This window comes from Montipora capricornis, chromosome 10 (assembly GCF_036669925.1).
Source record: "Montipora capricornis isolate CH-2021 chromosome 10, ASM3666992v2, whole genome shotgun sequence".
Classification (NCBI taxonomy): Eukaryota; Metazoa; Cnidaria; class Anthozoa; order Scleractinia; family Acroporidae; genus Montipora; species Montipora capricornis.
The window spans coordinates 1261587-1274689 of record NC_090892.1 but is presented as its reverse complement, the minus strand read 5'-3'; the positions used below and the strand labels follow the sequence as shown (position 1 = coordinate 1274689).

General features: G+C 40.0%; 1 protein-coding gene across 1 annotated transcript in view; it reads left to right on the top strand.

The window, feature by feature from the left end:
- Positions 1–3633, top strand: part of LOC138022045 (cytochrome P450 1A1-like) — a 14754-nt gene extending 11121 nt beyond the window's left edge. Inside the window, exon 2 of the mRNA XM_068869066.1 lies at positions 2053–3633. Within this exon, the coding sequence (XP_068725167.1) occupies positions 2053–3449 (1397 nt within the window). The 3' untranslated portion in view covers positions 3450–3633. The remainder of the gene's footprint in view (positions 1–2052) is intronic.
- Positions 3634–13103: the final 9470 nt, after the last annotated feature.

Sequence of the window (13103 nt, the reverse complement as noted above, 5' to 3'; positions counted from 1 at the left end):
CTCTTGAGTGCATCATGCGTGATCAGGGAAAAATGGAGAGAAATTCAAAGGTTTGTAAGGAAGTTCAAAAAGATGAAAAGTATTCATGATATGCAATTTTGGGCTTTTTATTTTGCATAATAGAAGATATGCGTTCAAAGGTGCGGCAGAATAAATTTGGAGAGAATGGCTATTGTAGAAATTATTTTATTAAAAAGAGTAATTGTAATTCCAAAGGCAAAAAATTACGGAGAATGTATGGAGACAAAAGAAAGCAATACTTAGGAATTCCAAAGAACGGATACCAAGTCTCGTTCATCTCAGTTGTGAACATAAACTTGTTTGTTTGGTTTATGAAGGCGAAAGTCTATAAAGTAGAGTCATGTACAATATATTTTGCTTTGAATTTTCATACAAACCTTTGAATTTCCAGCCATGTTGCCCTGATTACCCATGATGCAATCAAGAGCGTGAACTCGTCTATTCAAATACAAATATAACTTGCTCATATCCCGGCAAATAATTAAAGTAGAAAAATTGCCAATCAAGCTAAACTAGGCAAAATTAAAAAGATTCTTACGGGAGTAGGGCTCGCTAGTCGAGTAAACGAGGCGGTACTGGTAGAAATAAGCTGTTCTTTTATAATTCGCGAGTGCACGGAGCGGTACAAACCGCGTTCAGGCAAATTCGCGCCAGATTTTATCTGAATGATGTACGGTTTTTGACGTAAGACCCCACATAGACTATTCTATTTCAAGCTTGACTTGTCCATTTCACTTTTGTATTTTTGGTCGTTCTGGCGCAGACCATTTGCTGTAACACTAAACCATTTTGCTTTCTACTACACCATTTGTCGTCACGCTAAGCCATTCGGGGTCAAGCTGAATCGTTTCACATTACGGTAACTGATGAATACTATGCTAGACCATTGAACTTCTCGATTAACCATTTGCAAATAAAATAAGCCTTTTCACACTTACTAATCCATTTAGTCTCAGCATTACAACATGGTAAGGGAACAAGGAACACGCGGAAAATATAAGGTTAATCTCATCCAAACTCTCACTTATCGTTGTTTGCGCATTTGCTCATCGCTTCTTTATCGTCACTGGATAACCTGACGAAATTGCTGGCACAAAACCCCAGGGGAGTTGCAAATACAACATTACATGACATAAACGCGATGTCTTACTTAACCCTTTAAGCTCCAATAGTGCCTCTTATAGATTTTACTCTGAGTAACGCCAGACCATTTTATTCGTCAATTGGGCCCCCTCGGGTCTTAAAGGGTTAAGCAACAAAACAAACCCAGGAACTCAACCACCACCTTAGTACCCAAGATTTCCCTAGTTCTACCTTTATTTAGGGCTACAAAATCATAACCAAACAGCTTAAGTCTTGTTTTGAGTTGACCTAAAAGTAATAACAATAAAAGCAAGGTGACACACGCTAACAACAACCCGGTGTGGCCAACACATCACTTATGAGCACAACCATTTCACCCGGTCAATTAGCAGCCATGGAGAGCTGTTTCGGCCTTTTGGGCCTCATCAGCATGGCGTAGCTACCATACCAGGCGGGTGTGTTTAGCACCCCTTTAAGTGGCAGCTTCACATGCCAAACATGGGGTAAGCTGGGTTGGGAACAGCAAAACTGTTCTCCCATGGCAAGCGTGTAGGAAGCGTGTGACATGCGTGATGTGTTGGCCACACCGGGTTGGTGTTACCGTGTGTCACCTTGCTTTTATTGTTGCTAAAAGTAATCCACACCACACATGGGATACCCCGGTCCAGTCCCCTTCCCAATTACAAACGAAGATTTGTTTGCGTGGAATCATCAATACGTTAAACCTTAACTACGTACAACACGGTCTTGACCGGTACACCATACTTAGCTATAGAGGTACTAAATATATACCAGTGACAGAAAAGAGTGAGATGTATCCTAAGTTAATTTCCTTTTTTGTAATTTGATTTTAGATCTCATTATTCGGCTCCTTTAGCTCAGTACAACAATATTTGACCGTGTCCATGTAAAGTCTAATTTGAAGTATTTTTCTTACTTTTAAAACAGGTGCAATCTTTCGCGTTGGAAAGAACCCACATCTCGACTTCACCGAAATGGCAAAGGAGTATGGGGACGTGTTCAGTTTGATGCTCGGAAATCGTTTGGTTGTGGTGATAAACGGAGAGCAAGCCATCCAAGAAACAGTTATCAAACATCCTACTGCCTTTGCTGGGAGACCAAAACTTTATACCTTTCAATTGGCCAATCGTCTTGGTAACAGCCTTGTACTCACGGACTACTCGCCTCGATGGCGAATTTGTCGAAAGATGAGCGTTGCCGGAATCAAAGATTTCGTAAAGAACACCCAAATCCTGGAAGAGAAACTGCTGCTCGAATCCCAGCGCTTAGTGCGGCACTTACAGCAACAGAAGGATGGTCCAGTCGATGCTTTGATGTCTTTCAAGTGCGCCACAGCAAACGTCATCATACATGCTTTGTTCGGAGTCCAGCGATCTTACGATGATGAAGGTCTACGAAAAATACTTGACCTCGCAGAAAATTTCGGAAAATCTGTGAATGGCAGCAGCCTGGTTGATTTCCTGCCATTGCTGAAATATTTTCCCAACAATCAAGTCTCAAACCTTGTTCTCACAATGAATACTTTGTTGGACGTCGTTTCCCAGATGTTCAAAAAGAACAAGGAATCTTATGTTGACAGTAGAGTTCGCAACATTGCAGACAGTTTCCTTAGAGTCGTCAAGAAAGAATCTGAGAAAGCTTCAGCCGAAGAAGACACCGTAAGTGTGAATCCAGTGCTTAGTGATGAAGACATAATTTCCGTGTTGGGAGATCTATTTGGTGCTGCTTTTGATACTTCCTCCACCACACTCTACTGGGGTCTGGCATACCTGATTAAACATCCCGACATCCAGCTCCAGCTTCATGACGAATTAGATCGCGTGATCGGCCGAAGACGGCTGCCAACCCTGCAAGACATACCATCACTTCCTCTTCTCCAAGCTACAGTCTTCGAACTCTTACGGGTGACCAGTGTCGTCCCTCTTTCCATACCTCGTTCGACTACCGCCCAGACGAATGTTCGTGAGTTCATCATCCCAAAAGACACTGTGGTCTTTATCAACTTGTGGTCAGTTCATCGCAATCCCGACATCTGGAAAGACCCGGATATCTTTGAACCCAGACGGTTCCTGAACAGCCATGGTCAGCTGCTCGATCCCAGGTCTCTCGGGGGATTCATGCCATTCTCGGCCGGTCGGCGTCGGTGCCCTGGTGAAACTTTGGCCACGAGAGCACTTTCCGTTTTCCTTGCGGTGCTTCTTCACAGCTTTCATTTTACGCAGGATGGTCTGCCGACCAAGTATCAAGGAATTAATTTTCAGGGTCATAGTGGCCTACTGTTAGCGGCGGAGAAGTTCTTTGTGAAAATTATTGAACGCTCTTAGCTAAGACTTGTCAGAAACTACTAACAAAAAATGGAAGTTAATTTAACAGCAATGCTTAGCAGTAACAAAGTACGTTTTTAAACATGGAAAGAATAAATCAATTTCGTGAATTTTCACGGCAAGGTTTTGTAATTGTCTTTTTGGATTTTACAATAAAGGTCATCAAAACTTTTGGTAGTTAAAATCTAGAATTGATCACTGCTCTGATAAGTGCTCCACAGGCTTACCAGGGAGATTTACTCACTTCGTGGTAATCAAGCAGATACTACAATTTGTCTCGTTCTCACGTTAATTAGTGCGACTTTTTTCACGTAGGTAATCAACCGGATATTCGAAAAGCAGCTTACTGTTATCAAGTAACGGAGATAGAGGAATGCCATGCATTTTACCTTATTCCACCTTTTTTGCACGACCTTATTCGTTACATTGTTCTAAAATTGCCTTGCAGTCATTTTGCCACGTGATGGATTTTAATTTGTGCCTTTGCCAGCTGGTCGTACGACGGACAACCCTGTCTAAAATTTGCCGTTCTTTTCACTGGGTGTGACTTGCTCGACAGAAAATGGAATTTGCACATTGCGGGAAAACGTTCCATAAACGTGTAATAACTTGTTGCCGTTTTGCGGCAACCGAGAAACTATTATCTGTAACTTTTGAAATGTCGCAGTTTTGGGTTCTTTGGCGCAATTTAGAGGCATTTGATTCTGCGGCAATAGCAACGTTGTATTTCTAGTAACTGATGACAGATTTGGTACTTCCTTTGAAATAAAAATAGGAAAAAAAAAACCTGTCCCGAAGTGTTCGCTTGCTTCAAGGCGCAGAATGCCACTGAAATCATCACTCAGAGCCTTGCGAATTTTTAAAGATTCCTAGTTATCGAGAGTTGATTTTTTCCCACGGAAGCCGAGAATTAGTTCGAGTTTGCGGAACCTTCGAGTTATTGAGGGTTCGAGAAATCGGGGGTATAATTAGAGTATTGAAGTAAGCAAATCCAAGGGAAACGACAACTGATTCGAGTTATCGGGAGGTTCGAGAAACCGAGGGTTCGAGAAATCGGGATTCTTGTTTGTGGAAACACCAATGGTTCACCTCTTAACCCTTTAAGTGCTGACTCCAGAAATATCCGGGAAAAATACCGAATTACTACTCAACACTTGCTTCTAGTTAAGCTTTAGGGACTGTGCAATAATTATCAGGAAGGGGGGGTCCTAAAATGAGCTTCACCAAAGGAAAAATTAGATAGGTCCCCCCCTCCAGCAGCGTCAAGATTAGCTGTGACCCCCCCCCCCCCCTCACGTTCTCTCAAAATTATGATGTGCCCCCCCCCCTCTCTAACCCGTACCTTTAGATATTGAAAAACTTGAGAACAGATACCAATATCTTTTATCCGACAACCCTGCTTGTGCAGGAAGGTTTCTCCGAGAGGATTACAAGCCAGCTCCCCATGATGATAGCAACATCAGACGTTGCAAACAAGAGGCAAATGATATCCAGGACAAGCTTAATGCTATCGTAACCAAGTTAGAAAAACACTGAAGACTGGGCTCAGCTGTTTACACAATTTTAATGCTGAACAACGTCATTCAATAAAGTCTCAAGTCGGTTTAAACGTTCTGCATCTTGTAGAAGACCTGGATAGGGTGATGGCTAAATATAAAGCGACATTTCCTATTGGTGCCAAATCTAAAGCATCCAAATCAAGAAAAAAGAAGGAACAGAAGAAAAAAAGGGAGAAGAAGAGGATTGCTGCCTCTGAAAGCCGTAGGACCCGAACCTGTATAATTTTTCGGTCTTTGGGAGGTGAACCCATTGATGACAACTATGAAACAGAAGTATGTGGCATTCCCTCTGGTCAAGAATTGGCAACGGCAGCGGCGGGTTTTCGGCAGGATCACTTCAAAGTACGCAAACCATCGGACCGTATCACGATGTGGAACAATTACTTGAACCAAGTAAGAAGAATGACAAGTCATTAAATCAGGATGATGATCTTAGTATGAATTGTGTAAGGGATAGCATCTTACATTCATCTAACTTAAGCCCTAACTTCCCTACTTTACCAAAAATGAGGGGATTTAAAATTGCTTCTCTTAATATCTGTAGCCTAACTTGCCATCATGACGAATTGTGTGTTTTCATGGAAGATAAAACAATTGACATACTTGGATTGAACGAAACGAAATTGGATAAAACAATTCCTGATAGCCAGGTAGACATTGAGGGATACGATATACTCCGCCGCGATAGGAATAGAAATGGTGGTGGTGTAGCTTTGTACATTAGACAATCCTTGAATTACGTAAACAGACAAGACCTCTTCTCTCACGAAGATTTAGAAATTTTGACGGTTGAAATTAAAAAGCCCAAGGCCAGGCCATTCCTGCTGACAACTTGGTATAGACCTCCAGACTCGAAGGTTGAAATCTTTGACAAATTTGAATCTTACCTGCTAAAACTTGATCAAGAAGATAAGGAGAGTATGATTGTAGGTGATACTAACTGTAATCTATTACCGCAAACGCCTGACCGCAATGCTGAACACTTAAAGTTTATTACTGAAACGTACCAATACATTCAATTGATAGATCAGCCAACGAGAATCACTACTACTACCAGAACACTAATCGATCACATATTCACTAACAAACCAGATATCATAACAAATCATGGGGTCTTACACGTTGGTATTTCTGACCACAGTCTTATCTATGCTATTCATAAACATACTACGCCCAAAACTGATCCAAAGGTAATTGAATCTCGACAATTTAAAAATTTTGATAGTGATGCCTTCATTGATGACATAAAAGAGACACCTTTCCATCTTGCTTCTCTTTTGGATGACCCAAACGAAATGTGGTTAGTGTGGAAATCTCTGTTTCTGGAAATTGCGAATAAACATGCCCCGATAAGGAAAAGAAAAGTGAAAAGTAAATCTTCACCGTGGATATCATCCGAACTGAGGCAGAAGATGAGAAAGCGTGATTCTCTAAAAAAGCAAGCAGTCAAGCTGAGTTCTCATCAAATGTGGAATGATTATAAAAAGGCACGAAATGAAGTAAACGCTAGTATTAGGGAAGCCAGGACTAACTTCTTTAATGAGAGCATTAAGAAGCATAGTGGTAATCTTAAAGAAACTTGGAAGGTAATAAATAGATCCCTGGGACGCAATTGTAAAGTAACAGTTATAAATGAACTTGTTTATGAGGGCAAAGATTTTACAGAAAAGCAAGATATAGCTGAGCAAATGAATAACCACTTTTGTTCCCTAGGTAGTAAACTGGCATCTGGTATTCCAGACACTGCTTTTCAACCAGAGGACTATTTAAATAGAGCTGACTCAAATTTTTATTTTCGCCCTGTAAGTGAAGGGTATATTCACAACCTGATTACTAAACTCAAACCCTCGGTAAGTTGTGGATTGGACAATATTTCTAGCAGACTTCTAAAGCTTTGTAGTCCATACATCTCTAATTCTATATGTGATATTATAAATCAAGTGTTGGAGACTGGAATATTTCCTGATGATTGGAAAAAGGCAAAAGTACATCCTATTTTTAAGTCCGATGAAAGAAATATCCCTAGCAACTATAAACCGATTTCTATTCTACCTGCTATATCAAAAATTATAGAGAGGGTCATGCATACTCAGCTGTTAGAGTATTTCCAAGCAGGAAATCTTTTGACAGACTCTCAATCTGGATTTAGACCAAATCATTCAACCTGTACAGCTTTGATAAGTGCAGTAACCCTTTGGCTTACCAATATGGATGCTGGTAAACTTAATGGTAGTGTCTTTATAGATTTAAAGAAAGCCTTTGACACTGTAGACCATAACATCTTACTACGTAAACTTTCTTGTTACGGTGTCACTGGTAATGCTCTTCAATTGCTTAAATCATACTTGATTGATAGAACACAAAGATCTTACGTAAATGGACTCTTATCCACAGAACAATATGTATCATGTGGCATTCCCCAGGGTTCTATACTTGGGCCATTTTTGTTTATAATTTATGTAAACGATTTCCCAAAATGTCTACAACATACAACACCTGGTATGTTTGCCGATGATACGTATATAACTATGGCTCATGAAGATATATCCACAATTGAATGTTCCTTAAATAGTGATTTAGCTGCAGTACATGATTGGCTTCAGACAAACAAATTAAGTTGCAATACCTCGAAAACTAGTTATATGACTATTGGTTCTCGGCAAAATTTGACAAAAGCTAAATTCATGAATTTAAAGATGGATGATTGGCCAATTGAACATAAGCCTTGTACTAAGTTATTGGGAGTTCATATTGATGAAATGCTAACATGGGATGATCAGATCAAACATATTTCATCTAAAGTCTCGAATGGCTTGCGAATGTTGTATTTAGCTAGAAAATTAACTGACAATCAAGAGACTCTTAAGACAATTTACTATTCACTTGTACAACCTTATTTTGATTATTGTGATGTTGTATGGAGTGACTGCTCCAAAACACGTGCTGACAAATTACAAAAGTTACAAAATAGAGCAGCACGGATTATTACTAGGGCTGATTACTCTATTCGATCAACAGCAGTGCTAAATTCTCTAGAGTGGTCAAACTTAGAAGAAAGAGAGAAAAGGCACTTGTTAATTACGATGTTTAAAGTATTCAATAACAATTGTCCAACGTATCTCCAGGAGTATTTTCATAGAACCTCAGAAGTTCACAATTATAATTTGAGGGGTTCGAACTATGACTTCCAATTACCGCTACCTAAAACGAATTTTCTAAAACGTTCTTTCTCTTATCGAGGTGCAAACGCTTGGAACCAACTGTCAAATCAAATACGTGAGATAAGGGATCTTGCAAGCTTTAAATGTGCGATATCATAAGACACATTTTACCTCGCTAGGGCACATTTTTTTTACATGGCTTGTTCGTATTATTATATTGTAAATTATGCTTGTTACTAACTATTACTATTGTTTAAATTTCTTTGCCATTATATGATATTTAGCGCTAAGTTATACCTAGTTCATTAGTCGTTTTAACATTTATATCTTGAAATTCTTGTAATTTTTTAGCATTTATACTTTGTAATTCTTACACGGCATGTCTGAAAACCAGCTTGCTGAGCCATTTACCGTGTTTAAATAAAGTTGATTGATTGATTGATTGATTGAAACTGTAGACCTAGAAACCCTCTCGCTGTTTAAATCAAGAACAGACCTGGCATGTCTGCGGGACCTCTTAAATGCCAAATGTTTTATTGGCAAAGCTCATAACGTGGTTTGTGACTTCTGTGCATGAGCGATTGTTTCAATCTATCATATGTTGACATTCTAAATAAGTTAAAGCATGTGTTTATGTTGATGCAATATTTAGACATTATGGATAGTCAAAGGCGTGGCATCTGTCTATTTGGAAAATGTTTATTTATTCATTATCGAATTTGTGAAATTTAATTAAGACCCCCCTCAACTTACTTGAGAAATCTAATGTAGAGCCCCCCTCCTCTCCATTATTTTAACTTAAGGCCCCCCCTCTGGTTTTAGCCCCCCCCCCCCTCCTGATAATTATCGCACAGTCCCTTAGTCAAACCGTTATGATACTGCGTTCGTAGCACCGACTGATTGGTATGACAGTTGTTAGAGTCTGAAATCCCAACGATGCATGAGCCTCGATTTTCACCGCATTATACCGTTTGTTTGACAAGAAAGCACGAAAAGCCAGCTTTTTGCTACGAGAATAACACCAAAAAAAGCAATGGTTGGCGCCAGTTTTCTACGATAAAAATGTTGTTGAGAAATCAAAAGTCTACGATAACAGCACATACCAGGGCTACTCCTTAGTATCTGACTAGAAATTCTTCTTCTTACTTCTTTTCCTCCGGCCGCGCTTCCGCCCTTTGATGAGGGCCAGTCTCGTGCTTCTCAAGTTGCCTTGTTCATGCCCAAAAAGGATTATGGGTAGTACCTTTCATGACAAGGGAAGACCCCCGATTCTCATTTCATACATTATTTTATAAGTGTCTTGCCGTGGCACTCAGTCCTACCAGCAAAATACCGCATCGATTGAAATTTTAGCTTTCGAAACTTGCCCAAATTGCATCAGTTGGTCCACTGGAATTCATTCACATAAAGGCCAGAGAGACGACTTCACTCGTAAGTGACTCGTGAACCGCCATGTTTACAACAAAGCAGTTTAGGTGTGCATGAAATCATCTCTCACCTCTGTTTTCTTTCAAAGGCGTGCCTTTACCCACATTCCAGCTCAATGATGTCAGCCTATGGGCTTCTGTAGATGAAGATGGCCCGAAAAATCACTTGTAAAATGATAAACCTACCAGATTTGAGCCAACTTGCTCGCTCCCGAATACGAACCGTTGGCATTTGTCACGTGATGCCCAAACTTGAGCCCAAATTGACCCAAAACCGCAGAATATTTCAATGAGAACTTCTTATACGGCGAAGCCAAGTAATGCAGACCGTTCATCGCCAAAAGTACAAAAAATAACAAGCACTTAGCACTTAAAGGGTTAAGCCTGTTGCTATTTTGGAAAAAGGATCAGTGGCAATTAACTACAATGTGAAAAGTGTGATGCACACACCAGCCTCTTATTCTCACAATGCAGTTAAGGGACACTGCATGTCTTGGCGTTTGTAAGGATTTCTGGTCAATATTCTATAAACTTAGCTTTATCTCTTGCACGTTGATGGCTTTCAAATCTCTCAGTTCTGCATCCGCTTCTCACACGATTCGAGTGAAACATTTTTTATCGGCTTTGCACTACTTACAACACGAAAACCTGAAAACGTTCACTCGACATTTTCAACTCTTTCTTTGCCATTCGTCCCCAAAAGCAGGTAGAGGCAGTTTGCGCATTAAAAAAAGTCATTGAAGTTTAAGGGAATCAGTTTTGTTATAATTTTTTGGCTGGCATTAGCTGAGCAGCGTCCGTTGGATTTTCAGTGTATTACTATTGAAAAATAGTAATTTAAGGTTGAGCCTTTGCTAAAGGACGTTCTTCTATTTTGACGAAGAAATTTCCTGGGTACAAGCCAAGCCTACGCTGACCCTGAAGATGCAAACCACCCTGCGTAAAATGAAAGCTGTGAAGTAGCACCGCAAAGAAGACAGAAATTACTCTCATAGCCAGGTGACCCCTATTTTTCTTTCCGTAAATTACTTCCTTTTCTGATTTTGTCCATTTTGACAAAAAAACAAAAAAAATCTGTGCGTGAGAATTTACAAATATTTCGCCTTTTATGCTCTCGTGCGACCGAAGTTTTCTTTCTTAGACTAATATGTATCGTTTTTCAAGGTCTATTTCACCTCAGAAAAGACATCGGCTGCAAAGGTTAAATTTAGTTATATTAGTTATGTTGAATTGAGTACGTTTACCTGATCTAAATTTCACTAATGTAGCTTTTTATTGCTGACAGTTGTAAGCTAAGAGTGTCTTAAAATAACGCAGTCTTTTAAAAGTGCACTTCATGATCTCGAAAACGAGCACGGTGACCCCCCATTTCTTTTGCCTTTTTGGCAAAAGTAGATCATTACCTTTCTGCGTGGCAAGTTTAAAAAAAGTCTTGCACGTGGAAACATTTTGGGCGCGAATGTCCTTTTAAGGCTTAACGTAGTGATGATTCCAAGCAAACAAATCTTCGTTTGTAATGACCCTTGATCACACGACGGCCATGTTGAGTCCCGAGGGATTGAAAACTTTTGTTTTGCCCCACCGGAACTCGTTCCCAAACATTTCAACTCGAGCGGGCCAAGACGCATTCACTCAACTTGTAAAAAGCTGCGTCACGTGCTGTTTGCAGCACAGAAGAGTGATCTAGGACCATCTAGATAGATAGATGATTGATAAGCGCCAAGAAATCATCAGTAAACTTGAGTCTCTGGATGAAACTTGCTACGTTTAAGTTTATGTTTTATAAATGAAATCCTGCAAAAATGATATATTTGACACCAGTCACGGTATTGTACAGAAAGCCAAGACATGTTGCACAGACGATTTTCGAGTCCGAACATTATACCCTTGCATGAGCTTGGCAAGTTTTTTCCTGATTGAGGTTCAAAGCTCTCGGATGATACCTCAAAAATTTAGTTGCGAGTAAAACATTAGCTCAAGTTTCTTTGTCGAAAATCATTGTGTTTATGCGCATGAGGAGGGTGTAATCCTCCCAAAAAAAACCAGATACGGCCGTTCGTTTTGCACAATAAAGACTTGAACGGCTGATCGGTGTTTATCAAGACTAATATTCCATTCCGGACCCCTCCTACAGGCTCGAGTCTTCGGCGCTAAAAAATACGCCCTAATTTCCTTCAAAACTCAAAAGGGGTTGGAATCTCTGCAGGTCAGACAGACCTGCGATTTAGATGACCACTCGATCGAAGAGCCAAACTCGGAGGATAAACACCTTTATATAAAGGTTACAAGAAGTGAAAATATTAATTCGTGAATTTCATTTTTATTTTTACATGCAACGTGATCGTCTCGAGTTTCGCGTGAACGTGAAAGAATTTTGAAAATTATTCGTAACGCGTGGAAAGGCGACATATTTTTGCGAGACTGAGTTTACAAAGGGGTATGGGGGACCCTCCTTGGGGACTGCCTGTCATCGGTAAGAATTGCATTTGTCATTGAAAGCATTTTACAATCAACTGAAGAAATTCGGTTCTTGTTTTCTTGTTTTGTTTTGTTCTTGAAATTCGGTTCTTGTTTTGTTTTGTGCCTTGTGCGCTTGCTATGTTCAATATGTGGCCAAATATTGTTGTCAAAGTGCCCATGGTGGTCCTCGTATACTGTATTGGCAAAATCCTGTCTTGCTGGTCGTGCAGAAAAAGGCCCTCTATATTATATTTGGTAAAATGGAATATAAAGAAGCCATGGAAGCCGCTGGCCTCCAGTCCCTGTGTGCCAGAAGAAATGATGCATGCGTGAAGCTCATCGGTAAAGCCCGTATCAGTTCTCCACTTAACAGAATTATTCCCAGCCCAATCCTTTCTCAGCAAACTTATGACCTGCGCAACTCTCGTCCCAGACCCCTGCTGGGGCGAACGAACAGATTCAATGACTTCATAACATTAAAGTTTCAACATGTTATTTAATTTTAATTTATTTGCTTTATTTGTATATTCATGTAATGCTGGCCGACCCAGCAATTCAGTCACGACTGCCATTGGGTCGAAATAAACAAATATCTATCTATCTATCTATCTAAGAAATAGCCGTATCATTCAAGGCAATGACTGAGTAAGATGATGCATGAGGGGTATTTTTGTCTCTGTTAAGGGTGCGGGGTATTTCCCTCCCCCAGGAAATTTTGCAAATTCAGTTTCTCTCAAGTGGCCTTTCCTGCATTTTGACACCATTTTTGTGATATTCTATGTGGTCTTTATTCTTACCACCGGAGTCCCGCCATTTTTGGATTTGCTAAATGGAGTAAGACTGCGGGCCTTACGAGTCTGCTCAACACAGGGTATTCAATGGGGAGACTAGGCAAGACACTATACGAATACTCCTGAGGATACGTATTAAACGTTTTACACTCAGATCGCAAAAAAGTACTTAAGTTAAGGATTTTTTCCTTGTTTTCAGAATTTCATGATAAATCGGGAGAATCTGATAAAAATCGAGAAAGCGGGAGGGAACATA